This window comes from Lolium rigidum, chromosome 6 (genome assembly GCF_022539505.1).
Source record: "Lolium rigidum isolate FL_2022 chromosome 6, APGP_CSIRO_Lrig_0.1, whole genome shotgun sequence".
Classification (NCBI taxonomy): Eukaryota; Viridiplantae; Streptophyta; class Magnoliopsida; order Poales; family Poaceae; genus Lolium; species Lolium rigidum.
This window is the reverse complement of record NC_061513.1, coordinates 351111225-351135233: the sequence shown is the minus strand read 5'-3', so window position 1 is coordinate 351135233 and position 24009 is coordinate 351111225. Positions and strand designations below refer to the sequence as shown.

General features: G+C 48.8%; 1 protein-coding gene across 1 annotated transcript; it reads left to right on the top strand.

Annotated features, from left to right (window-relative positions):
• Window positions 1-12048: 12048 nt before the first annotated feature.
• LOC124664956 lies at window positions 12049-15424 on the top strand. Its single transcript, XM_047202366.1, has 6 exons — window positions 12049-12214; window positions 12947-13100; window positions 14397-14474; window positions 14557-14682; window positions 14755-14938; window positions 15036-15424. The coding sequence occupies exons 1-5, from the start codon at window positions 12049-12051 to the stop codon at window positions 14768-14770; spliced, it is 540 nt and encodes a 179-aa protein (XP_047058322.1). The 3' UTR covers window positions 14771-14938; window positions 15036-15424.
• Window positions 15425-24009: the final 8585 nt, after the last annotated feature.

Sequence of the window (24009 nt, the reverse complement as noted above, 5' to 3'; positions counted from 1 at the left end):
GGAGCAGTACCAGCTACTACCATGGCGTAGGGCATGGTCGCGCCGCGGCAACCAGACGCGGGACCCACGTTCTATGACCACTTGTTGGCTGGGGAGAAAGGACCTCCGCAAGTACGTTGACGCGTGACGTCGCTGACTGTACCACGTATGTTTAGCCGTTGGCTTCCTTTCTTTCAGTGGAGAGACGACCATCGTAGTGCCAGGAAAACATGTTTCTTTTCTCTCCTTCCATTTGCAGAGGAGTACGAATTAATTCGTAAATTCCTCCGTTCTAAATTAACTGCCGTAACTTTGCATGTATTTGTTAATAAAGCTGAGTCAAATAATTTAAAACGAAAAAGGTATGTACATTATCAGTTCACCATTAAGTATGCACAGTGTGTCATTGGAAACCTTTTCTTTTTTGCATATTGGGTCCCATGACAAGCGTGTAAACGTTTTTCCCGCCCACTCAACCAAAGCCCTCTGTTCCCGCTCTGAGGCTCACCTCTCCGCATGCGAGAAAAGATGCGAGCCCTACCCTGCTACATAGCTAGCTGCTGAGTTTCAACTTGCACGCTGGCTAGTTACTAATGTGTGGATTTAAAAATAGATTTAAATTATTTTTGTTTCATCAGCGCATTTCTTTTTTCAAAATTAGATCCTTTTATTGCATCATTCATAAAAAGAAAATATCCGGTTATCAATAAAAAATACTAGTATCATGGATCAACACAGCATCTCTAGCAGGCCACCCATTCTATTTTAGTCCGTTTGATTGACCCGGGCCTGATATGCGACTGCGTCCTCCTCATGGGCTGGCACATGTGTATTCATGGGTATGCAGGTGAATACCCAAAATTTTGACAAAATTTTCAAATTATGTGAAATATCCATCAGCGCTAATTTACTTTGTGTAGAAATCTGTGCTTCTCTGGACACAAGGATGTGGAGGCTTGGCTGGTTAGAGCAGTTACATGCTCCCTTGATGGTCATGAGATCGAATGCTACTTGCCACTGTTTTGTAGTACATTTTCTTTTATTTTTGAATACCCATTGTTAAAAGTCTGTGCCCGCCCATGGTCCTCCTCGATCGAGAGGCAAACCTAGCGGGCCGACGCATTTTTTCCTCTCCCTGTCGTGGGATGTCGTGATGGTAATGTCGGCACGTATAAGAGGGAGCTCGATTCCCACGCGTGCCCTGCAATTTCCTACCCTGGTCGTGGCTATATAAGAGGGATGGCACCGTCTCGATGGATAGGCAAATACTAGCAAGCACCAATGGCGGACCACCTAAGCGCAACAACCTGGGTGATGCCGACGTAGCAGGCACTACTGCGTCGTTTGTGACCGACATAGAGGTGGTGTTGCTGGCGGAGAGAGCCCGATGAGATGCTGCCATGGAGGCGGCGACGCAGCTGCGGAAGATTAAGGAGAAGAGGGAGCAGGAGCATTGTGAGCTCGATAGGGCGGAATTCATCTTCCCATCGAGGGTCATGTGGCCACGTAACGACTTGGAGCGCCACCGGCGTAGCTGGAGTGTGAGGTGTGGGGCTAGCGTTGCGGTGCTGGGCCCCTGATAGTGTCAGTCCATCCGGCCATGCAGATGTCAAAGACGGGCACCAGCAGGGCGGACGGCTGCAAGAAGCCGCGGCAATGTTAGGGACAGCAACGACGAGTAATACAACCTTCATTTCTTAGGTCAACCTTCACTATCTTTTTAGTAAATAAGGTGTCAAGGTGGAATCCGACCAGGGTTTCATTTATAATGTAGTTTGCCTTTTCTAGTTTAAATTTTAGTATCAAAATTTATACTAGAAAAAAGCAAAATGTACTACAAGTAAGATTTAGATGAAATGCCACTTGACACTTTAGTCGGTCCCGTTCGCCCTCGCCTTTTTGCATCGAACCGCTAAGCTAAGTTTTATTTCTCGCTATTGGCTGAAAATAACCTGAAATTTCCGATATAATCATAGAAATGAGATTCAATGTGTTTTGCGGGGTTTTGCATTTCCGTGCCATAGCCGGCAGCCCGGCACAGAGGTCAAACGGCCGTGAACAGCATGCATCCACCCGTTGGACCCGTGCTCTCTGGCTCTGGCGTTGCAAGTTGGTTAGTTGGGCATCCATGACCTGTCCCGTCCGCGCGGCGCTGCCACGCCCTAGCCCTACTCACATCAAACCTACTCGCGAGCTGACCAGCTATTGACCTGTCCAGCTACGTGAGCCCATCGGGTCTGATCCGACCCGACCGACTCGACCGCTCTCTGCACTGCCTAGAACTGAGGGCTTGCTTGCTGCGTTGCCCCGACGAGTTGCACCACGGTTGGTTCGAGCGACCGAACAGGACTCGGAATCCGATGCAAATAAAATAATGAACACACAATCTCCAGGCGATTTTTTTTAAAATAATACGATTTAATTATTTAATTGCATGACTATCACACGTTTTCAAAAAATTACAAAACTGTGACTCGGTCGGACTGCCGTAGGCCGATCGGACAGGAGCACACCGACTGGGTGTCGGCCGGTGTGGCACATCAAATCACCTGACTCGTTGGTCAGTAGCTGAACAACTGGGACAACTACAGACCAATTGGCCTCCTACAAACCGATCGGCTTGCTACCATCCGATTATTTGCATGGATGGTTTTGTTTGAAGTACGCTTAGAGTTAGCAGCGATGTAGCTAAAGGTACTCATACATAGTTCGTACATAATGTCTGACGATACATAGATGATTCATACATAAATGTCAGAATATCTGAGACTATGGACGGCGTCTGGGGTTTCGTGCGGGCGGCGTAGCACGGGGTGTCCAACCGAACCTGTCCGGGGCCCGGTGATGCGAGCAGGGATCCGGGACCCGGACTCGAGGTCGTACTGCGTCTCCTGTGTGGGCTCTGGTGGAGGAGTCTGCATACCGACATAGTTCTGCTGCGTGTTGTAATACTCCATGTGCTCAGGATCCTGATCACTAGCTTCCCATGAAGGATTGGATGTAGTGTGCTGCGTGTATCGTGTGCCACGAAACATAAGTGATGTCAAACTAAGTGGAGGCGCCCAGTACTGCGGCTGTGGCTGCGGTGGAGGCGCCCAGTACTGCGGCTATATCGGCGGTGGCGGAGGCGCCGCCGACTCGAGGAGCGCATGTCGAAGTGCTTCATCCGCCGACAGGCCCGGCGGCATGACGCCGGTGGCGTAGCGGGGCAGCGGCGGCTGCACAGGCGCGTCGTGCTCGAAGTTCCGGTCCTCCGCCAAGGCCTGCTGCCATTCGTGGAAGACGACAGCGACGACCTTCGCCTCCTCGCTATGGTACGCGAGCGCCTCGACGTAGTCGGCGTCGTCGTCGTACACAGCGTAGGCTTCGTCGTCGTCGTCGACGTCGTTGTGCTGCGTCTGCTGACGTCGCGTCCGCGCCTGCTGACGACGCGTCGGCGCCTGCTCACGACGAGCCGCCGGTGCAGGGCCGAAGGGGTAATCCCTGTCGCCCATGAAGCCTGCCCTTCGTCTCCTGTCCGTCTCCGTGGACAGGTACGTACGCCAAAGCTCGGAGTCGATAACGTACGCCGGATCGTCGCGGAGGTCCGCCGGCAGATACCGCCTCCTGCGCCGGATCTCCGCGGTCCGATCAGGCTCGCGCGCGAGTGCCTGGAGGGATAGGCACCCGGCGGCGGCTGAGCCGCCAGCCACCGAGCGGCCGCACGCCGGACCGGGCGTCGTCGCACGGCATCCATTTGCTGTGCATGAGCCTCCCCACCGAGACGGGGAGCGGGATCTTCTTGCTGCCGCTGCCGGAGGCCTCGAAGTCATTCTTCTTCCCCATGGCGCTGCGGCAGTGGTGGTGGTTGTGGAGGTGTGGGCGAAGGAGCGGCGCGGCCGGTGGGCTTTTATGGGCGGGCGCGCGCGGGATACGATGCTATTGAAGGCGGCGCAGAAGCCCAGCCGCCGCCCGCTAGTGCGCGCGCAGAACAGGCAGCCGCGCCATTGATGGCGAAAGCTACGGCGCAGACGCGGAAGCGCTGACCGCCTGAATCTATGGCGAAGGCTGCGGCGCAGACGCGGAAGCGCTGACCGCCTGAATCGATGCCCTCGATGCAGACTCGCTGCCAGGCGGGCCTGGTGAGGAAGCGAGCGGACACTTTGCGCGTCCGCCGAGCGTCCGCCGCGACGCAAACCTGGCGCATATTTGGGCCAGGTTTGCGTCTCCGCGGACGGCCCGGTCACTTTGCGTCGCCCCGCTGGAGGTGGTGCCAGACGCATTTCCGGTCACGGCGGACGAAAAAGTTTGCTTAGCGTCCGTTTGCGTCGCGCCGCTGGAGATGCCCTAAATCACTAGGGATCTGCGAAATATGGTGAAGTTTTCGAGCTGTTCTTGTGCAGCCAGGGAAGAAAACGGGCAGGAAAGAGAGAAGGGAAGAAGAGAGGAGAGAGGAGGAAGAAGAAAGAAAAAAGAAGAAAGAAGAAAGAAGAAAAGGGTGGCTGGGGGAGCGTCTGCGCGCGGCCGGGCGAGGGCGCCTTCGCGTGCCCAGGTCGAGCGACGCGACGCATGCATGCAACAGTTTGGTTGCTCCCGTCCGATCGGACTGCAGCTGTCCGACGGGGTCTTCGTTCCCCGGTCGGCCTGCAATCGGCCTGCTGCCGTCCGATCGGCCTGCTTCTGTCCGATCGGTGTGCTGCATGCCGACAGAGTCACACTTTTGGAATTTTTTGAAAACGTGTGATAGTCCTGCAGTTAAATAATTAAAACGTACTTCCTCCGTTCCTTTTTAATTGACTCGGATTTAGTACAAATTTGTACTAAATTTGAGTCAATTAAAAAAGAACGGAGGGAGTATTATTTAAAAAAAATTCGCCAATCTCCAGGCGGTCACCGATTTAATTTAAGGTATTCCTTTGCGTGCTGCATGAACTACAAGGACGAAGGGTTAATGGCGTGCAACGATTAGGGTGCATCCGATCCAAATCAAACACCCAAACATTCCGTTTCTGTTTGTTTGGGTTGGATCGCCGGACACGGTGCGTCTTGCAGCTGGCCCGAACACCACTCGCATTGGGCGACCCATTCGGCCCGCTGGCTAGCTGGCCCACACATGAGACCGAGTAGAATTTAAAAAAACGTGAAAATTTAATACTCCCTCCGGTCTGAAAAAAGAGTCGGACGGTCCCTTTTGTAAAATGGCCCTCACATTTAGGTTTTCGTCAACCCGCACTCCAAGCGATCGTCTGGTCACACCCCACCCGGAACCTCATGGCTCACGCCGCTCTGCTCTCCTCACTCTCTCTCTGCTCCGTCGACATTGCATCCGCTCGCCGAGCTCCCCTCCGCAAAACGGCTGACCTTTTGGTCCTGCCGGCAACGAACGTCGGATCTGGCGCCGGCGAGGCCTGATCCGGTTGCTGCGAGGTCGTACACGCCGAATCCGATGGCCACGCGGCCGCATCCAGTTCCCGTCGGCTACATCGCCAGGTACCTCAGGATCGGCAAGTACGCTCAACGCGTCGGCGCCACCGTCTACCTCTTCGCCGTACCTCGCCCCTCGTTTCGTTCTCCCCGTGCACCCTCTCGCGGTCATCTCCCTGCGATTTGGATTTCCCCTCTGCAGGTCCTGGAGCTCGCCGGCCACGCGACGCATGACAATAAGAAGAAACGAATCGCGCCGCGCCACATCCAGCTAGCGGTCCGCAACGACAAGGAGCTCAGCTAGCTGCTCGACGCGGTCACCATCACAGGCGGCGTCCTGCCCAACATCCACACCACGCTACTCCCAACAAGACCGGCAAGAACATGGGAGACATCAGTTCGATCCGGCCAGATCGATCAGCGCTGGAGTGGAAGAGCGAGCTAGCTCGATCCGGCCAGCCAGAGCGCGGAGGCTGGCGAGCGCGCAGACATGGAGGCGGGCAAGCGCGCGCACACGCGGGCGGGCACGCAGACGCGGAGGCGGGCGAGGGAGCAGACCCGGACGCGAGCGAGCTGAGCGAGGAATTGTTTTTTTCAGATTTTAGAAGGGTTTAATTGTAAAATGTGAATTATACTAGCCATCAGACACTTTTTTAGGATCGGAGGGAGAGTAGAATTTCATAGATTCAAACATAATTTGCATAGTTTAAAACTAAAATCTAAACTAATTCAAGCTTTAGATGACAGGGACAACCGGTTCCAGCTTCACATCGGCTGGAAGAGGCACGTCCTCCATCTCATTGTCCTCATTTTCGCGCATCGTTGCCCGGAATGAAATCCCGACGGTCGCGAATAACCCGACGTGCCTCGTGCTCCCAAGCGGGAGGGAGACGTCGCGGTGGCGGCAGGAGTCGCCCTGCGCCCACAGATGACGCGCCTCCTGCATCAGCACGTATCGTCTGTTGTAGAGGAGGAGGTTGCGCCGTAGGCGCTGATACGTCCCAAACGTATCTATAATTTCTTATGTTCCATGCTGCTTTATTGATGATACTCACATGTTTTATACACATTATATGTCATAATTATGCATTTTCCGGCACTAACCTATTGACGAGATGCCGAAGAGCCAGTTGTTGTTTTCTGCTGTTTTTGGTTTCAGAAATCCTAGTAAGGAAATATTCTCGAAATTGGACGAAATCAACGCCCAGGGTCCTATTTTTCCACGAAGCTTCTAGAAGACCGAAGAGGATACGAAGTGGGGCCACGAGGTGGCCACACACTAGGGCGGTGCGGCCTGGGCCTTGGCCGCGCCGGCCTATTGTGTGGGTCCCTCGTGTGGCCCCCTGACCTGCCCTTTCGCCTACTTAAAGCCTTCGTCGCGAAAACCTCAGTACCGAGAGCCACGATACGGAAAACCTTCCAGAGACGCCGCCGCCGCCAATCCCATCTTGAGGGATTCAGGAGATCGCCTCCGGCACCCTGCCGGAGAGGGGAATCATCTCCCGGAGGTCTCTTCATCGCCATGATCGCCTCCGGATCGATGTGTGAGTAGTCCATCCCTGGACTATGGGTCCATAGCAGTAGCTAGATGGTTGTCTTCTCCTCATTGTGCTATCGTGTTAGATCTTGTGAGCTGCCTATCATGATCAAGAACATCTATTTGTAATCCTACATGTTGTGTTTGTTGGGATCCGATGAATATTGAATACTATGTCAAGTTGATTATCAATCTATCATATATGTTATTTATGTTCTTGCATGCTCTCCGTTGCTAGTAGAGGCTCTGGCCAAGTTGATACTTGTGACTCCAAGAGGGAGTATTTATGCTCGATAGTGGGTTCATGCCTCCATTAAATCTGGGACAGTGACAGAAAGTTCTAAGGTTGTGGATGTGCTGTTGCTACTAGGGATAAAACATCGATGCTTTGTCTAAGGATATTTGTGTTGATTACATTACGCACCATACTTAATGCAATTGTATGTTGTTTACAACTTAATACTGGAGGGGTTCGGATGATAACCTGAAGGTGGACTTTTTAGGCATAGATGCATGCTGGATAGCGGTCTATGTACTTTGTCGTAATGCTCTGATTAAATCTCATAGTACTCATCATGATATATGTATGTGCATTATTATGCCTTCTTTATTTGTCAGTTGTCCAACTGTAATTTGTTCACCCAACATCTGTTTATCTTATGGGAGAGACACCACTAGTGATCTGTGGACCCCAGTCCTATTCTTTACATCTAAAATACAAACTGCTGCATTCGTTTTTTACTGTTCTTTGCAAACAATCATCATCATTCACACTATACGTCTAATCCTTTGTTTACAGCAAGCCGGTGAGATTGACAACCTCACTGTTACGTTGGAGCAAAGTATTTTGATTGTGTTGTGCAGGTTGCACGTTGGCACCAGAATCCTTGGTGTTGCGCCGCACTACACTCCGTCGCCATTAACCTTCAACGTGCTTCTTGGCTCCTACTTGTTCGATAAACCTTGGTTTCTTACTGAGGGAAACTTGCTGCTGTACGCATCACACCTTCCACTTGGGGTTCCTAACGGGCGTGTGCTTACGCGTCATCAGGCGCCGACGCATGTGAACCGGGAAAAAGGTGCGGCTGCTGGGGCGAAGGGATGAGGCGGGCCGGGTATGGTTGTGCCGAGGTGGAGAATCATGGAGAGGCCGCTGGCCGGATCAGTATCCAACCTCGTGGTCGTTGGCAGATTTCTCCATTCACTTTGACAACTTCATGTTGAGCGAGATCATGCAGAAGTGGCAATGGTGGCGGCGGTTGGAGTGGCGGGAAGATGCGGGCCCAACTGTGGTTCTAGTACCGTTGGCCATCAATGTCAAGCGCACACGCTCAGCTTCCACCCCATCGGCTTCAATGCCAACGCAGGAGTCCGAAGGCGGGCATAGTCTTCGGCGGCAGCCTTGATGGCAAACGCTGCCACCGGTCGGCCTTACGCCATCGGGTCGCTTCCAGGCGGGCTCGCAGCACGCGCTGCCGGACACGCGCTGTTCGCGCAGCTCCCGGGCTGACGCATCAGCTTCCCAAATTTAGGGCACGAATGGGTCGCGGCGGACGGATCGATCCGTTTCCATCGCCCCGCTGAAACGTGCGCGAGCTGTTCGACTGTTCGCGCGGATCGTTTGGGTCGGCCCGCTGAAGATTCGTATGCTACATTAGACAACATGAAATTTAGATATGCGTTAATGCGTCATGAGAGTTATATTGTCTCAGTCGCTAAAATTTGCAAACTAAAATCAGTAAAAAAGGGGTCAGAAGACGATATTTCTTGTAAAGTCTTTCTTCGAACGTTTCTCATTCGCAGTCTTTCTAAGCTACGGGTCGACGACAGCTCTATGATTGAGCTAGACCTTGAGATGAACATGACATGTGAGCTCTTTGTTTATGTATCGAGATTTTATTTCCAATTTTGTTCAAGTGTAAATTAAAAATCGACAATTATCATAGATCGGAATGGTATCTTATTTTTAGTGCGCCAAACTAGTCCCAAGAGGTCCAGTGCTTTAGGTTAACTCGGACTGATAAATCTAGGGTGCCAATTTCAGAGATTGGAGGTTTAATTCAGATCGAATTTTAGGTTTAAAATCAGACTTTACACCTTAGAGTAATATCCGTCCATACAAGGATCAAATGCATTATTGAACATAAAAAACCCTGGTACCATAGCTTAACTAACAAGGTAATAGAGAACAACAAAAATGTTAACCTGTAAATCAACTATGCAATCGTCAATATGCAACTTAATATGAAGTTATATGAGAGTGGATTTTGTATTTGCACACAAGGGTATGGATATTTCTATCACCGTTCATTGTGCTTTGAGATTCGAATAAAAAAAGTAAAGAGAAAATAATATTTTCATCTACCATGTTGTGCACGAATTTCGAGAAATAAATGGACGGTGACGGAAGCACTCAAATGCGTGCGTGTAAATACAAAATGATTTTCCAAAGTTGTAGGCAACTTTACTAAAAACAAACTTAACCTAGTTCAAATAAGTAAAAAGAAAGTAGTTTCGGTAAACAAATTAATCATGTTGAGAATCCAACTCTACTTTTACGCACGAAACACAACTTAACCTAGTTCAGCTAAGCCAAAAAAAAGTTGTTTCGGTAAACATATTAATCATGCTCAGAATCAAACTCCACTTCTATGCATCAAATAAAACTTAACCAAGTTCAGTTCAGCCAAAAAAAGTAGTTTCGGTAAACACATTAATCATGCTGAGAATCCAACTCTACTTTTATGCATCAAACAAAACTTAACCAAGTTCAGTTAAGCCAAAAAAAAAAGTAGTTTCGGTAAACAAATTAACCAAGCTGAGAATCCAACTTTACTTTCGTGTAGGAACACAAAACTTAACTAAGTTCAGCTAAGCCAAAAAAAACTTTGATTCAGTAAAACAAATTGAACATGTTCAGAATCCAACTTTAGTTTTATACAGGAAACAAGACTTAACCATGATCTGAAAAGCCAAAAAGCTTAGATCCAGGAAACAAATTTAGACCATGTTCACAAACCAACATACCTAGGTTCAAAAAGAAGAAGAATTAACCATGTTCCAAAGCCAAGTTCAGAAAACCACAAAACCTATCTATAGAGTATGAGGGTGACTTAACATGAGTGGGCACCTTAAAAAGAAGGCAAACCCAGAAAATTTGGGAATATTTTTACAACTCACGTTTAACTTAAAAAGAAAGCTATCCAAATTAACAGTCCATTGAAATTTCTAAACAAGTATACTAAGGTACTAAACATATGAAACTAGTTCAAATTTCTACTAGGTGGGGTGGCAAGCGGTGTCCCGCATGAGTCCCGTAAATTATAGTAGATAAATGAAAAGCATGACATCCCGCGCTCCTTTGCAACCATACTAGTATGAAGTTTAAAGTGCATTTGCTGTTGATAACCTAATGAACGGAAATCAACCTCGTCAGCCCCGATCGGTAGAGTCGCTCCTTTAAGCAGAGCTCTTCTGCGCGCCTTCTTTTGCGAGGCCAACGAGCGAGCCTTCTTCTGCGCGCTCTCACCCTCCGGTGACGAGCATCACGTCTTCTCCGCACGCGACCTCCGCCACAAAAACCCTAGACCGAGAAATGGGATTAAGGAAGCGAGAGAGGGGGGAAATGTGGAACGCCTCGTCTGGGTAGTCCGGGGAGAAGGATGCGTGCAATTCAAATGCCACGCTACACGGCACGAAGCCATGTGGGACTTGGTCTGAGCCCAGGTGGAAATGTGCCAAGATCAAAGAGCACGATGTGGAAAGTGGTGTGTCCATCTAGGTCGGATCCAACGGCTCAGAAGCGGGTGCTCGGTTAGATAGGGAGCATCCAAGCATTTTTTAGCAATTTATTTTTAGTAGTATGAGAAAATAAGAAAAGACAGAAAAATACTCGTACTAGTCAAACATCGAACAGAAGGGGGAAATAAAATCCGGGCAGTCTGGCTAGGTTTGGACGGGAGTAAATTACATATACATACCACTTTTGGGGCAACGGTTGCGAGTAGGTACCAACTCTGGTAATTTTATCAAATAAGTGCAACTTCTGGGGCAGCTTGTAACAAATAGAGCAATTCTGTAGTTGATAGTGAATTAAGCATGCGGACCCACTTGTCAGTTAACGTCCGTCTGCCAGCCATACATGCGCGCTTGCCACTTCCGTTTGGAGCTTGTGCATGAGGCCGGTAGTATTTTTTCTGGACGCGGAGCTTGTGCACGTTGAGCGTCCATGCGCGCCGCCGTACCAGCGCCCCCGCGCGCCACCGCCTGTGCTGCAACAGCACGCGACTGTCCAGCGCCCACGCTCGCTACCGCCTGCGCCGCACCAGCGCCCGTCCAGTGCGCGCCGCCGTGCCTGTGCCTGCCCAACGCTGCAGCAGCACCCGCACCGCCGTCCACGTCGCACCAGGGTCGCAGCCCGCCCTGCTCCAGCGCCCACGCCGCCGCCCGTGCCGCACCAGCGCACGCGCCCGTACATCGCCCACGCGCGCCGCTCGCACCGGCTGCGGCCGCATCTTGGCCTGCGAGCCGAGGTGGGGAGGCCGCGCTCGGCGCGGCGAGCATCTTGGCCGGCAGCACGGCGAGGTGGCGGAGGCTGTACGTGGCGGCAGGGCCCCAAAGCGACAACATGCCACCGTGGGCTTTGGCGGCAACGCCTGTCGCCAGCTTCGGTGGCGATGGCGACACGGTAGCGAGCGATGGACCGATGAGCTGGGCCATGATGCCATAGTAGGTGGCGGCAGGTAAACGTGGTAGGGTGCCTCCACCGGCGCCGGCGGCGGGCGAGCGTGGCGTCGCGTCCGACCTGCGCGCGCACACACACCAGCAGATCACAAGCTCGCAGCGAGGCGACCATGACGCGAGCAAGACCAAGCAAGCCAAGAAAAAGAAGAGATCGGCCATGGCGAGCGTGTGCACGCTCCTGTTCGTTGCGGTGTGTAGTTGCGGGCACTAGCTAGCTCTCGCTCTCACGGATGGAGGTGGAAGAAGAATCAGGGAGACAGTATAATTTTCTGGCGACGAACGCCCCCTTGCTGCCCATACAGCTATATTTCCTTCAGCTCAAACTGAAACTCGCACTCAGACTTCAACGAGCAGAGCACACATGCGCGCGTACGCACACGCTGGGCATGGCGTGGTTTATTTCTAACACCGTGCTCCCTCCGCTGGCGGTGCTCCTGGTCATCGTGGCCAGCCGCGCCGCCGTGCGCAGGGTGGGCTCGGTGGTGCGCGCGCTCTTCGCGTGGACGGCAGGGTCGCCGTTCATGCACGTGGATCAGGCGCAGCGGCGGAAGGGCGACGCTCCGGCAGCGTGACCATGAGCTGCGGGTGACGCTGCACCGTCGAAGGACGAAGCATTGCGCTCGTCAACGCGGTTGCCGGGGTGTCCAACGAGCTGTGGGTGACGCCCAAGCATGCATGCAGGTGCACGTGCATGGCTAGAGTTTTTTTTAGATTCGTGCATGGCCAAAGCTGATCCGGATTCGTGCATGGCCAAAGACAGCCGTTAGCTGACAAGTGGGTCCGCGTGCTTAATTCACTGTCAACTCCAGAATTGCTCTATTTGTTACAAGCTGCCCCAGAAGTTGCACTTACTTGATAAAATTACCAGAGTTGGTACCTACTCGCAACCGTTGCCCCAAAAGTGGTACCTATATGTAATTTACTCACGGTCGTGGGATACCGAACACGAGCACCGACTAGTACAAAACCGGCTCTTTCACGTCGTCTCCTCCAAAATCCCCAAAGACGTTGCCTTTTCCTTTCTCCCCCAAAGCGAGACATCGCAAGATTCACCCCGAAGGCGAGCCTTGATATGGCCGGCGCCGGCGCGGCCGAAAACTGCCGGTGGCGTGCCTGGCGGCCTTCTGGCAGCGAGAGGATGGCGGCGAGGAAGAGCCGTGCTCACCGCGCGCCTCGGCGACGGCGTGCACCTCTCCGGCGCCGAGGCTGGCCTGACGCTAGGGTGACCGGCGAGCATCCCAGCGAGGCCCAGCTAGCGGTGCGGTGCCGCGCTGCTCGCAGCAGGTCTGGAGGACCGGCGGCGGCGCGCACCTCGCCGGCGGCGAGGTTGGCCGCGCCCAAGGTTTCCTGGCGAGGTCCGGCGTGACCGTCGCGCCGCAGGCGGCGCTCTTCAAGGCAGATCTGAAGACCGGCCTTCCCAGCGCGGCGGCGCATCCAGGTGAGACTTTTCGTCCCTACCGGCCTAATGAGGCCCATTGGATTTTTGCTTGGCCCATCTCGGCCCCGTTTGAAATTCAGTGGTGGGCCTAAACAATTCGACGTTGCATTTCCTGCATTTTTTTTGACTCCTTCGTTCCAAAATTCGCCATTCTCCGAGGGGAGAGGGAAATTTCGAACCTCCCAAAGCTGTTCTGCCTTGCAATGCTCTTCCGCACCGCTTAGTTCATCGCACGAGTTTTTTTGGAGTTCCTTCATCAGCGCGATGAACTGGGTTGGGCTCTATATAAACCTCTCCCTAGCACTGGCATTCTCCGAAACCATTCCCTGCCCCTGCGCTTCCTCCAAAACCTCTCCGCCGAGCGCCCCAGCAACCGGACCGACCTCCCTCTGCCCTCGCTTCCCTCTCGTCCGCGGACGATGGTGGTACGATTTCCTTGCCTTCTCCCACCCCAACCCCTTCGATTTCGCTTTTCGTGCGCGTGCTGCAACGTTGGTGATGATTTGATCGCTCCCCCGTTTGTTTTTTTGGCTCGTGGACGCTTCACTCGAGATGATTTTCGCACTCGTTCGTCGATTTTAACCACCGCGTTGTTTAATTTCGCCCGGATTTGCGGTTAGGAGCGACCTAGTCTCAATCGTTGGGTCCTTTCGCTGTAGTTTGTATCAACACACTGCTTAGTTCAACGATTTGGTCCCCTTATTTTGCCATTTTGTGCAAGCAGGATGGCCCTAGTCTCGATTCGCCGTGGGTTTTCGCTTGGTTTTGGTACGAACAAACGCTAAGCCACACGGATTGGATGTGCCGTTGGGATATAGTGGCTGCGATCGCACGTGTAGTGTAGCCTACGAGATTAGTACGCGTTGGACGTCTCATATGCTGTTTCTGTTCGATTCTCTGGTACCACACGATTAGGACTCTTTTGTTTTCGATTTGAGGAATCCAGAGCTACATTCGCGTCGTAGAACCATGGATTTCCGTTTCAGTACCGATTTTCTGGTTGAACGTTTCAGTACCGGTTGCTAGATGCGAAAGAAATATGTTTATCCAGTTGCGTTATATGGCACTTGCTTTGTAATTTAGCAGTACTGTACCCTGCTCTTGCTTTTAGTTTTAGTGCTGAATTCGCTGGGAAATACCATTGTAACGGCAATGTTTTGGACGATAACTTCCATTCTTATGGTTTACCCATACTGCACTCTTGTTTAGTTAGCCTGATTTCCCTTTGGTGTTCATTGATAACAGCTTATTCCCTTGTTTTTACCTTGGCTAAACTCCATGTTGTCATGTTTCCAGCGCACTCGTTGGATCCCCCTCGAAGGAGCCCCACGAGTTGTTCTGCCAACGGTTCCACCTGAGCGCAGGGAAGGCAGGGTAAAATCCTCATCCATGCTCTAGTTGTTTTTAACCTGATTCAACCTGCCCACATATTTACCATGATTCCACACATTTGCAGAAGCCCACTTATGAGTTCAAGGGTAGGGTTGAGGATAGTCCGTGGGAGCCCCCAGTGCTCGCCCCAGCTGCCATTCCAGATCCTGCTCCTGCTGAAGAACCTCCAGTTGTCGATCCTGTTGACGAGGTATGCACAGTATTCACATCCCTGTTCTGTCAACTTTGTAACTGTATTCTCTAACAACATGTGTTTACTCAGCTGGCCGAGCTCCTAGCTGACGATGAGAAGGCACTTCAGGGGAAGATGAAGGCATTAGCTGAATCAGAGGAAAAGACCCCCGATAAGGCTAAGGTCGCCAAGGGCCTGGGATTCATTCAGAAGCTCAAGAGGTCTGGGGGGATTCTGCCATAAACCTCCTGGACACAGCAAGCTTGAAGATAGAGTGAGCTATTCCGTCCTACATTGTATTTTGTTGTGTATGCAGTATGCATGTCCTGATCCCTGACAATATCTTTGTTTCTCTTCTTGTTTCCTCCCAGGAATACTTGGAAAAGCTTGGGTGATACAGATGCAGTGTAATAAGTTCACTTACATGTAAGCTCGTAGTGACTGTGGCGAACATCTGTAGCCTTTGCTGGTAATGTTGTCAGTTTACACTAGACAGTAATTAGTTTACTTCATCTGTACTGCTCAAGTGCCTATACCACTTAAGCACCTATACAACTTCTAAGATTTTCTCCATGGCGAATCAGTATGGTTTCATTAGGCAACAAATGTGCTTTTCCGTTTATGTTCTGGTCATATTCGCGATATGAAATGAGCATTGTCACTGAGTTTCTACTTTGTACTGGTTGCCATTGAGTGGTAAAAGCTCAGTCAAACTGGTGTTGTTGATTAATGCTGAAATAAAGTTTCATCATCCGACCTAGCGTTCTTCTCAGTTTGTGACTTCATGATAGTACGCTGGACCAGTTTGACTGAGAACAATGGCCATTATTCGTAGATTGCAATTAATGATAGTACGCTGGTTGCCATTATTCGTAGATTGCAATTTTGCCATTATTCGTAGATTGCAATTTTGCCATTATTCGTAGATTGCAATTTTGCCATTATTCGTAGATTGCAATCAGCGTACTATCATTAATTGCAGAAATTGCAATCTACGAATAATGGCAACCAGCGTACTATTGAGGGCCATTGTTCTCAGTCAAAATTGAAATGTTATAGCAGAAATAAACAATGGCCTTTAGACACCTTTAGGTTTTTAAATGGGGTTCTTATTTAAATTGCTCTCATGATAGTGAATTGAAATCCATTTATCTTGGACAGTCAGAGTGCATGACTGCAGCTGCAGCTGAGTTAAAATTGATTTCATGTGCTTACTAGAGCGAGTTAATTGATTTGCTGTGCTTATGCTATTCATGTGTCCGTGCCTGTGCCTCTGCTCTTAATCTGATATAATCTACACAACTCGTTTTTCCTGTGGTTTTAGCCGCCTAGCATTTTTTTAAAAAAAATCCATGCAAACAATTCATGTGGCAGTTTTAATTGAACATCAGATTGATGTACATAGTATCTTTGGGTACTTAACCACTGAGTTTTTGATGACTGAATTCTAGGAACTAAATTGCCCTGCACATGTACTGGTTTTATATGTTCTTTTTGTTCATAATCACTAGGTAATTGATTGTTTGACACTAAGTACTCAAAAAAGGGAAGTTCCATCTCTTTCCATCATAATTAATGGGCATTGAATCATTTGATATGTTATACTGGATGCGTGTTCTTAGGGTCATTGATCTGTGAATACGAGCTTTTGATATCTCGTTTTGCACTTTAAGGAACTTACCTTTTTAGTAGGTTGTAGCTATATTTGAGCATTGGTATGGTTAAATACTGGCGATATGCTAGTTAGTAGCGTTCATTTACTCATCCTAGTACTTGAATCCTTCTTCCCCAGTTCCTGCTGCATGATACTGGCACTTCCATTGCCAAGTTATTGTTCAGGCTTTCAGTGTTTATTTCCCAGTTTTGTTACTGTTACCCTTGTCTCTGGTTTGCTCTCTTACACAATTGTTCGCTCAGGCTTTGTTTTTCATGTTGGTTGGCAATTTCTCTTTTGGATTGCCATTTTCTTTGACTGAACTGTAAGAGGTGATCCATGCACAGATTGTTGCTTTCTATTTTGTATGTTTATTTTAATGCCAAGAAACTAGGAGCCAACAACTTAAATAGTAGGTCTACTTTTCTTTTTTCAAGTTGGTTTTCAATTTGGCGTTCTAATGCGGTCCATTCCTCATGTTTTCTGTTTTCTTTGGTTGCACGGTACAGTTATGCACGCACAGATCATTGCTGCTATTTTGTATGTTTATTTGTGTTCAAGGGAGCGATTCACAACAGAACTTGCTTGTGTTTATCTGATTCACTAGTGTCTTTTAACATACTAGTTATATTTCCACACGTTGCCCAGAAGCATCGTATTTTATCTCTTTTCAATTCAGGAATTCTCTTTCCTGTTCTTTTTATAGCCTTGCAACCATTTGACTAGGATTAGATTAGCTGTATATTGGCTTTTTTTTGCTTGGTACTCAGTCGTTATTGTACTGATTAGAAGCATCATATTTTATCTCTTTTCAATTCAGGAATTCTCTTTTCTGTTCTTTTTCTAGCCTTGCAACCCCTGGACTAGGATTAGATTAGGACTTTTTGCTTGGTACTCTGTCGGTAGTGTACTGATTACCTATTCTCTGAGGTACTGTACCTAAATTCTCCCCATCGCCTGAGCGATTCGGTCCCAGGTATCACTTGTTGCTGGGAGAGCAGCGCCCATGAAACATTCAGTGCAATGAAGGCTTCCTTTCTTTGCAGTGTTTCTGTGCCGACCTAACTGATCTTGTATGCAGTCGATATGCAAGACATTCATTTTTGTCAGACACAACCAATAGAAACATTTACCCCTCCATACTTGGCATCGCTGTCTTTGCGGTGCAAACATACTACACAATCATGGCATTGGATAGTCTACGTTTTTCACCGCAATTAGGATTCCTCCTTTGGGCTCTACCGTTTGTTTGCCTCAACTGATCGTGGATTCGTGGGTGCACTGAGGCCAACTAAAGAATTACTCGAGGAACCGGACTTTTGTGCGTGCTGAGAGAAGCCATGGGTAACGGTGTTCGCCTCGCTGCCTCTGGTGAGTAGGAAGACTTGTGGCCTTTTTACAACAAGAATGTTGTGGCAAGGTCGCAAGAAGTTAGAGCTAGGTGTGTGTAGAGTCCCATCTCAAAAAAAAAGAGTGTGTAGAGTCATGACACCGCGCGCTGTCCCTTTTTGTTACTAGTCTGCTCCTTGGTTCACGGCTACTGATGTAAAAACAGAAGACATCTCCTTAGTATGCTGATTCACCGAGCATGCCGCGAGGCGAGGCGAGGCTGCGAGAACACACGCGGAGGAGCCGGCAGCGGAGCATAGGAAGACCCGATCCAAGAAGCACACAAGGAGAAGCCGGCGAGTGCATAAGCGCGAACACCAGCCACCTGTAACTGTGACTATGAGCTTCAAGAATCAAAAACCACAAGGGCATGAAAGAGCACAGGGTGATCATGAACCACCAGGACTCTATCAAAGGATTGGCATCAGAAGCGAGCCGCAATCAGGAGCGAAGAGGCTAATGGCATACCGCAGCTCCAAAGCAACAGTACAAGGCTATTTATCGTTAAACGTTGCACATAGACCTAAGCTGTATTCTTGCAGGCCTGGGAACAGGAGCGAAGAAGGACAAAAAGATTCATTGGTGCGCTTAAGGTTGGAGGTGAACTGGTCACAAATCAGAGTAGAAAAGAAGAATGCTACTAATGAGCTTCTGCGATCTATTTTTGCATTGTGAAAACACTGTTGAGCTGGACAGATTGGTGCTGCCCCATCTTGAGCTGCAGGATGTCGATGCAGTCTTTCCTGGAGATGAAACATGGAACGTCATCAAGGAGCATCCCCCAGATCGTGCACCTAGCCCATAGGCTTCATCGGAGCGTTTTACCAGAAAGATTTGCCTGTGATTGAACAGGATGTCATGGCAGCGATGCTCAAGTTGCATGTGGGAGATGGAAGAGGGTTTGGAAATTTAAACAAGGCTATCATTACCTTGATTCCCAGGAAACCAGATGCCTGAGATTGGGGACTACATGCCGGTAAGTCTCGTTCACAGCTTTGGCAAATTATTCCGTAAGGAGTTGGCAAATAGAGTCAGGCCAAGGCTAGATAATCTGGTTAGTGTGAATCAGTCAGCCTTCATTAAGGGTGCAAGTCGTCACGACAATTTTATGCTGGTTCGTCAGGTGGAACAGACACCTCTCATGCTTTTGACTCCCTATCCTGGCCATTTCGTTTGGAGATTCTTCGCAAGTTTTGGTTCAGTGATACTTTCTGACGGCGCTGATCAAGCTTGCTTGCAATGACCATTTGTTCAGCCCTCTTCCTGGGATCTTACCACTCCAGCGCCTGTCAGTTTACGCTCACAACGCAGTGTTATTTGTTAAGCCGCGGTATTCAAAGCTGCACACGGTGAAGCATATTATGAATTTTTTTAGGCGAAGCCTCAGGACTTAGGATCAACTATGACAAGATGACAGCCACAGTGATTTGAGGTTCAGTGCAGGGAAGAAATCGTGTCAGAAGCATTCTGAGCTGTACAGTGGTGTCTTCCCCTATCAGATATCTAGGTTTGCAACTTGCATTGCGACCACTGACGAAGTCCGAGTGGCAGCTGATGTTGGATAAGTTGTGGACTTAGTACATGTGTGGCAACGGGGTTTAATTTAGAAGAAAGGGAGGCTCACTCTGATCAAGTTTGTGTAGTTGCCAACCTCTCACACTCGCTGCTAATTTCTGGAATGGTAGAACGAGAGAGAGACACAGAATTTCGCTGCTGGCGTGCAACCTGCAGTTTTTCTTGTTCTTCTTATTTAACTGAAGATTGCATAGGGCTAACTAACTTGCCCGAAAAACTAGCTACAACGCGCACTAGGCGATTGTGCCATCCCACGACCAGCTCGTCGATGCTAGCTACTAACTGAACCTTAAATACTAGGAATAGCTAACTATGAGAACCAACCTGAGGTTGGGTGGCTAGGAGGGTGGTTGTACCCCCAGCCCACCAGAGTTCAAATCCCAGGTTTGACATCTGTGTGTCTCATAAAGGCGGAATATTCATTCAGTGGGAGGCGACGTTCCCGTCGACAGCGAGGCGCCTGTGGTGATTTCATCAATTTCAAGATCCAATCCGCCAGCTCAGTCTTCCGAAGGTGCTCATAGGGGTAGGGTGTGCGTGTGTGCGTTCATAGGGGTGAGTGTATGCGCGTGTATGTGAGCGTCTGCGTTTGTATCGTGTTTCTAAAAAAAAAAAGGAATAGCTAACTATGGGCACGTACAATGGGGTGATATCAGCTTTCCCCTTAGAGATGCCACATTCGATTTTTTGCTTAGTTGAAGGTGAGAGAATGAAGAGAGAGAATATTGTCTTCCCTTAGTTGAGGGATCATTTCTTAGAAAATATGACATATGTTTTCTCTTAGCAATAAATTTTCTACCAAAATTTAATTATTAATATTAATTGCTAGAGATGGCTGTAAGAGTGTATTGTATGACTTATATCTAATGCCTTCTCTAGCTGATGTGGCGACGTAAGGGAAGGCATCCCTTCTCTATCATTGTACATGCCCTAACTCGTGCGAGATCATAAGCGATTCGTACAGTGTTGTTCTCTGATAGACAAAGCAAACACTTCTAACTGACAGAGATCCAGACGTTGTTGAAAACAACCGGGAACTCTATAGTAACTGCAACTCCTGGTTGCTGATGCTCACGTGTGGTTGTTGGAAGAACATGAGAAGTGGTTGAGAGCCTTTCTATGGGCAGGGAAGCAATAGGTGAATAATGGAGTCCAGTGCTTAGTAGCACGGAACAAGGTGCAAGCCTGAATGTTTCTGAGGGTTGGTGATCTAGGATCTTAAATTACATAGCTTGGCACTACGCACTAGGTAGGAATGGTTGCGGTCGCACTGACAACACTCGTCCCTATGTTGCCACATATGAGTATTACTATGCAGGTTAAAGAAGATATACAAAGGTTCTTCCCAGCTCCAGACATAGACAATTCCTTTACTCATCTAGGCCATCCTCTCATCCTTCTCTCCAAAGAAAGATCCTCTCCACCTATAAAGCTAATCGCCTTTCGCATGCAGCCAGATTAACACTCATAAAATCCGTGTTCTTCTCTATCCCTGTCTACTACATGTCGAACCTTCTTTTCTCAAAAAAATTTTCTAGCTAAACTGACAACGATTATGAGAAACTTTTGGTGGACAGGTGTTCAAGATGATCAAACAACTAGAAGTCTTTGCCTACGGGCATGGGCTGATGTTTGTATTGACAAAAACATTGGTGGTCTTGGTATTAGAAATTTACAGGCAGTGAACCATGGACTCATCCTCTCAACGGCGTGGAGATTGGCGAAGGAACCACATGGCCAGCTAGCTCAGATCCTCAAGGCCAAGTATCATCCAGATACTTCAATTTGGAGAGCAAAACCAAATAAGCCTAAATCGGTCTTCTGGTCTGCAATTCTTAAGGTAAAACCCCTTTTAGTTTCCGCATCTTTATATCAGATTGTTGATGGGAATAGTTCCATATGGAGCTTTCCTTGGTTTACTGGTTGGGAAAGCATTTATGATAATCTTATATTCCAGCAGCAACCTTTTGTTTATCCCGCACAAGTAAAAGACCTTTGGATTCATGGGCATAAAACTTGGAACACAAACCTGATTAACTCTCTATTTAGTACTGAAACGGCAAATGCTATTCTCCAAACACCCATCATTAATGCCAATGGAGAGGATACTTTGATTTGGAAACTAACCCGGTCAGGTCAGTTCTCCCCCAAAAGTGCTTATAAACAATGTTTTAATAATCTTGAGCTCCCACCAAGAAAAAGACCAAAAATTGTGCCACCACAGGTTACATCTCTTCTTAAACAGGTATGGCGAGACAGACAGATGGCACCAAGAGTTCAAACATTTGCATCTTAGGAAAGCGCTTCCTACTGGTAAGAGGGCGAGCAGGTGCTCAAAGCACATCAATGGAAACTGCTCTAGGTGTGGCAACCTTGAAGATGAAATTCATATGTTGTTCTTATGCCCCTTTTCAAAGGCTGCATGGTACTGTCACCCTTGGTTTATTAAAATTGAATTTATTGCGAAGCATCATCCATCTGTCACTGATATGATTCAAACTTTACTAACTTCTCAACATCCACAAATAAACGTTACTACTCTTTACACATTCTTGTGGTGCTTATGGAAAGCACGAAACGATGCTTTATTTTGCAGGAAAGTAGACAGACCTTCTCAGATATATGGAGCAGCAAATGCAATAATCAAGGGAACCAATTTAGAAGACAACAAATCCACACGCCAGCAAGGACACGAAAACACCCAACAATCAGACCAAAGACCTCCAATTACTCAAGTTCAACATGATGACTACTTCACTGGAAATGTTATCTATTGCGATGCAGCTTGGGAAAGAAAAACAGGGGAAGACACCAGTCGAGCTGGACTAGGTGTCATCATACACCTGCGTGACAATCAACACCTCCGGCAGCTGCATGTTTCAGCGCTCTCTCCACCAGCTTCCTCACCTCTACAGGCAGAGACTTTTGGTTTGCTTCTAGCAACAAAATTAGCAGATCTTCTGCAGATTCAAGACCCTTACTTTTACACCGACAGTTCAGTGTTAGCATTGGCGGCATCATCTCCAAGTGTATTCAACGCTCCGGGACACTGGGAAAACAGGCCTCATCTTGCAGCAATCAAGGCATCTCCATCTTTTCACTGCAATAAAGTAGCCCATATTGACAGGAGCAGGAATATCAAAGCGGATCATCATGGTTGTCTAGTTCTTAAAATTCGCAATGCCTCATTAGTTATTCGATGCTTATGCCCAGAAGCAGGTCAATGTCCTGGCAAGGACATCCTTTCTGTATCAAGTGTGGATCCTTTCACGCTTATCTTTGTAAAATGCAAATAAGTTGAATAAAATCTTTTATGTTAAAAAAGAAGAAGTCTGGCCTCAGTTCTCTTTTGGACTGATAGGTGGATTGTGGACTTCACCGTCGAAGATTTGGCACCTACGGTGTTGAAGGCTGTAGGGACTAGCCAGAAGAGCAACAGATCAGCGGCGACAGGTCTGCAAGACAACATAAGGGTGCTGAACATTTCCAGGGAGATTGGAGACGAGTGCGCTGCAGAGTATGTGCGCCTATGGATTGCAGTTGAGAGCGTGCAACGAGACATGGAGATAGAAGACTCGATCAGCTGGCCATGTGTACCAAATGGACTTTGCCAGGACAACACCAGAAGTCCAACAGCAGGTTGCATTTGGAAAGCGAAGGCATCACCCTAATGCAAGTTCTTTATTTGGCTAGCTTTGCAGGAATTCGCTAATTCACATACACGATTACTCTCTCAATTAGCAGGAATTCGCGAATTCAGATACACGATTTTGGTCTGGATATAGCTCGCGTCACGCGGAGCAGGTGAAGCTAGGACGAGGCTGCAAGGAGGGAGAGAGAATTTGCCCCTCACGCATTACACAAGTCTGAATCGATGCCATCCCCAATTGGGTTGCCTAACCTTAACACCTGTTAGTGGACCCTATCATTCACAAGGTGGGCCTCGCGTATAGGTTGCCTGGTATCGGTAGGCTGCTTCGAGCCTCGTTCAGTGCTCCTCCCTAACCGAACTCGAGGGGTTCAGTTCAAAAAAAAAAAAAAGTCGAGGGGTTAGATTTGATTTTTTTTCCTACCTTATATCCAGATATACATATGGTATTTGTATGCCTGTGTTAAAAAAAAAGATGACACGCGACCAGGTAACCATCCCAGCTGCCTAACTACTGCCCCACATCGTGCATGCGTGGTTTTGAAACCTGCTGGCGGCGTAGATCCGGCGACAGCGCCGCCAGGCGATGGAATCACTATGCGGACAGTAAGGGTGCTACGCGTGCCGGTGATATTGTGGCCGGTCCAGATCCGTCAGTCCATCGACGGAGGGTAACCTCTGTTACCGACGAGGTCAAGGTTAGGGTCTCCGCTCGATCCTATCAAGATGTTGGGACGGTTAGGTTTAGCGTGCGGCCACGATCAGGTTCTCCTGCTCGTGCACGTGGGCTTCTTCCTCCAGCACAACGACCAACGTGGTGGGTAGGCTTCTTCCGTTACATAATGACGTCACACACGCACGTGTCCGTATTAGTATGCCATACGTAAAGAAATTATTCGTACAAGACAACACGGGCATACCGTACAGAGGGTTGTACGTACATGTCAGGTTTTTCTATTTTACGATCATACCCCACTTACAAAGGGATATGGGAAGATCTCTACCGTCTTTGTTTTTGTCATGATCAGAGCTTTGCCTAAGGGAAGCACCGGAGCAGAATCGGAATAGAATCTTTGAT

Coding starts and splice junctions, on each gene's coding strand:
- LOC124664956 (XM_047202366.1), top strand. CDS start 12,049: ATGGCGTGGTTTATTTCTAACACCGTGCTCCCTCCGCTGGCGGTGCTC. Junction 12,215..12,946: donor TCAGGCGCAGCGGCGGAAGG/GCGACGCTCCGG, acceptor TGCTCGCAGCAG/GTCTGGAGGACCGGCGGCGG. Junction 14,475..14,556: donor CTGAGCGCAGGGAAGGCAGG/GTAAAATCCTCA, acceptor ACACATTTGCAG/AAGCCCACTTATGAGTTCAA.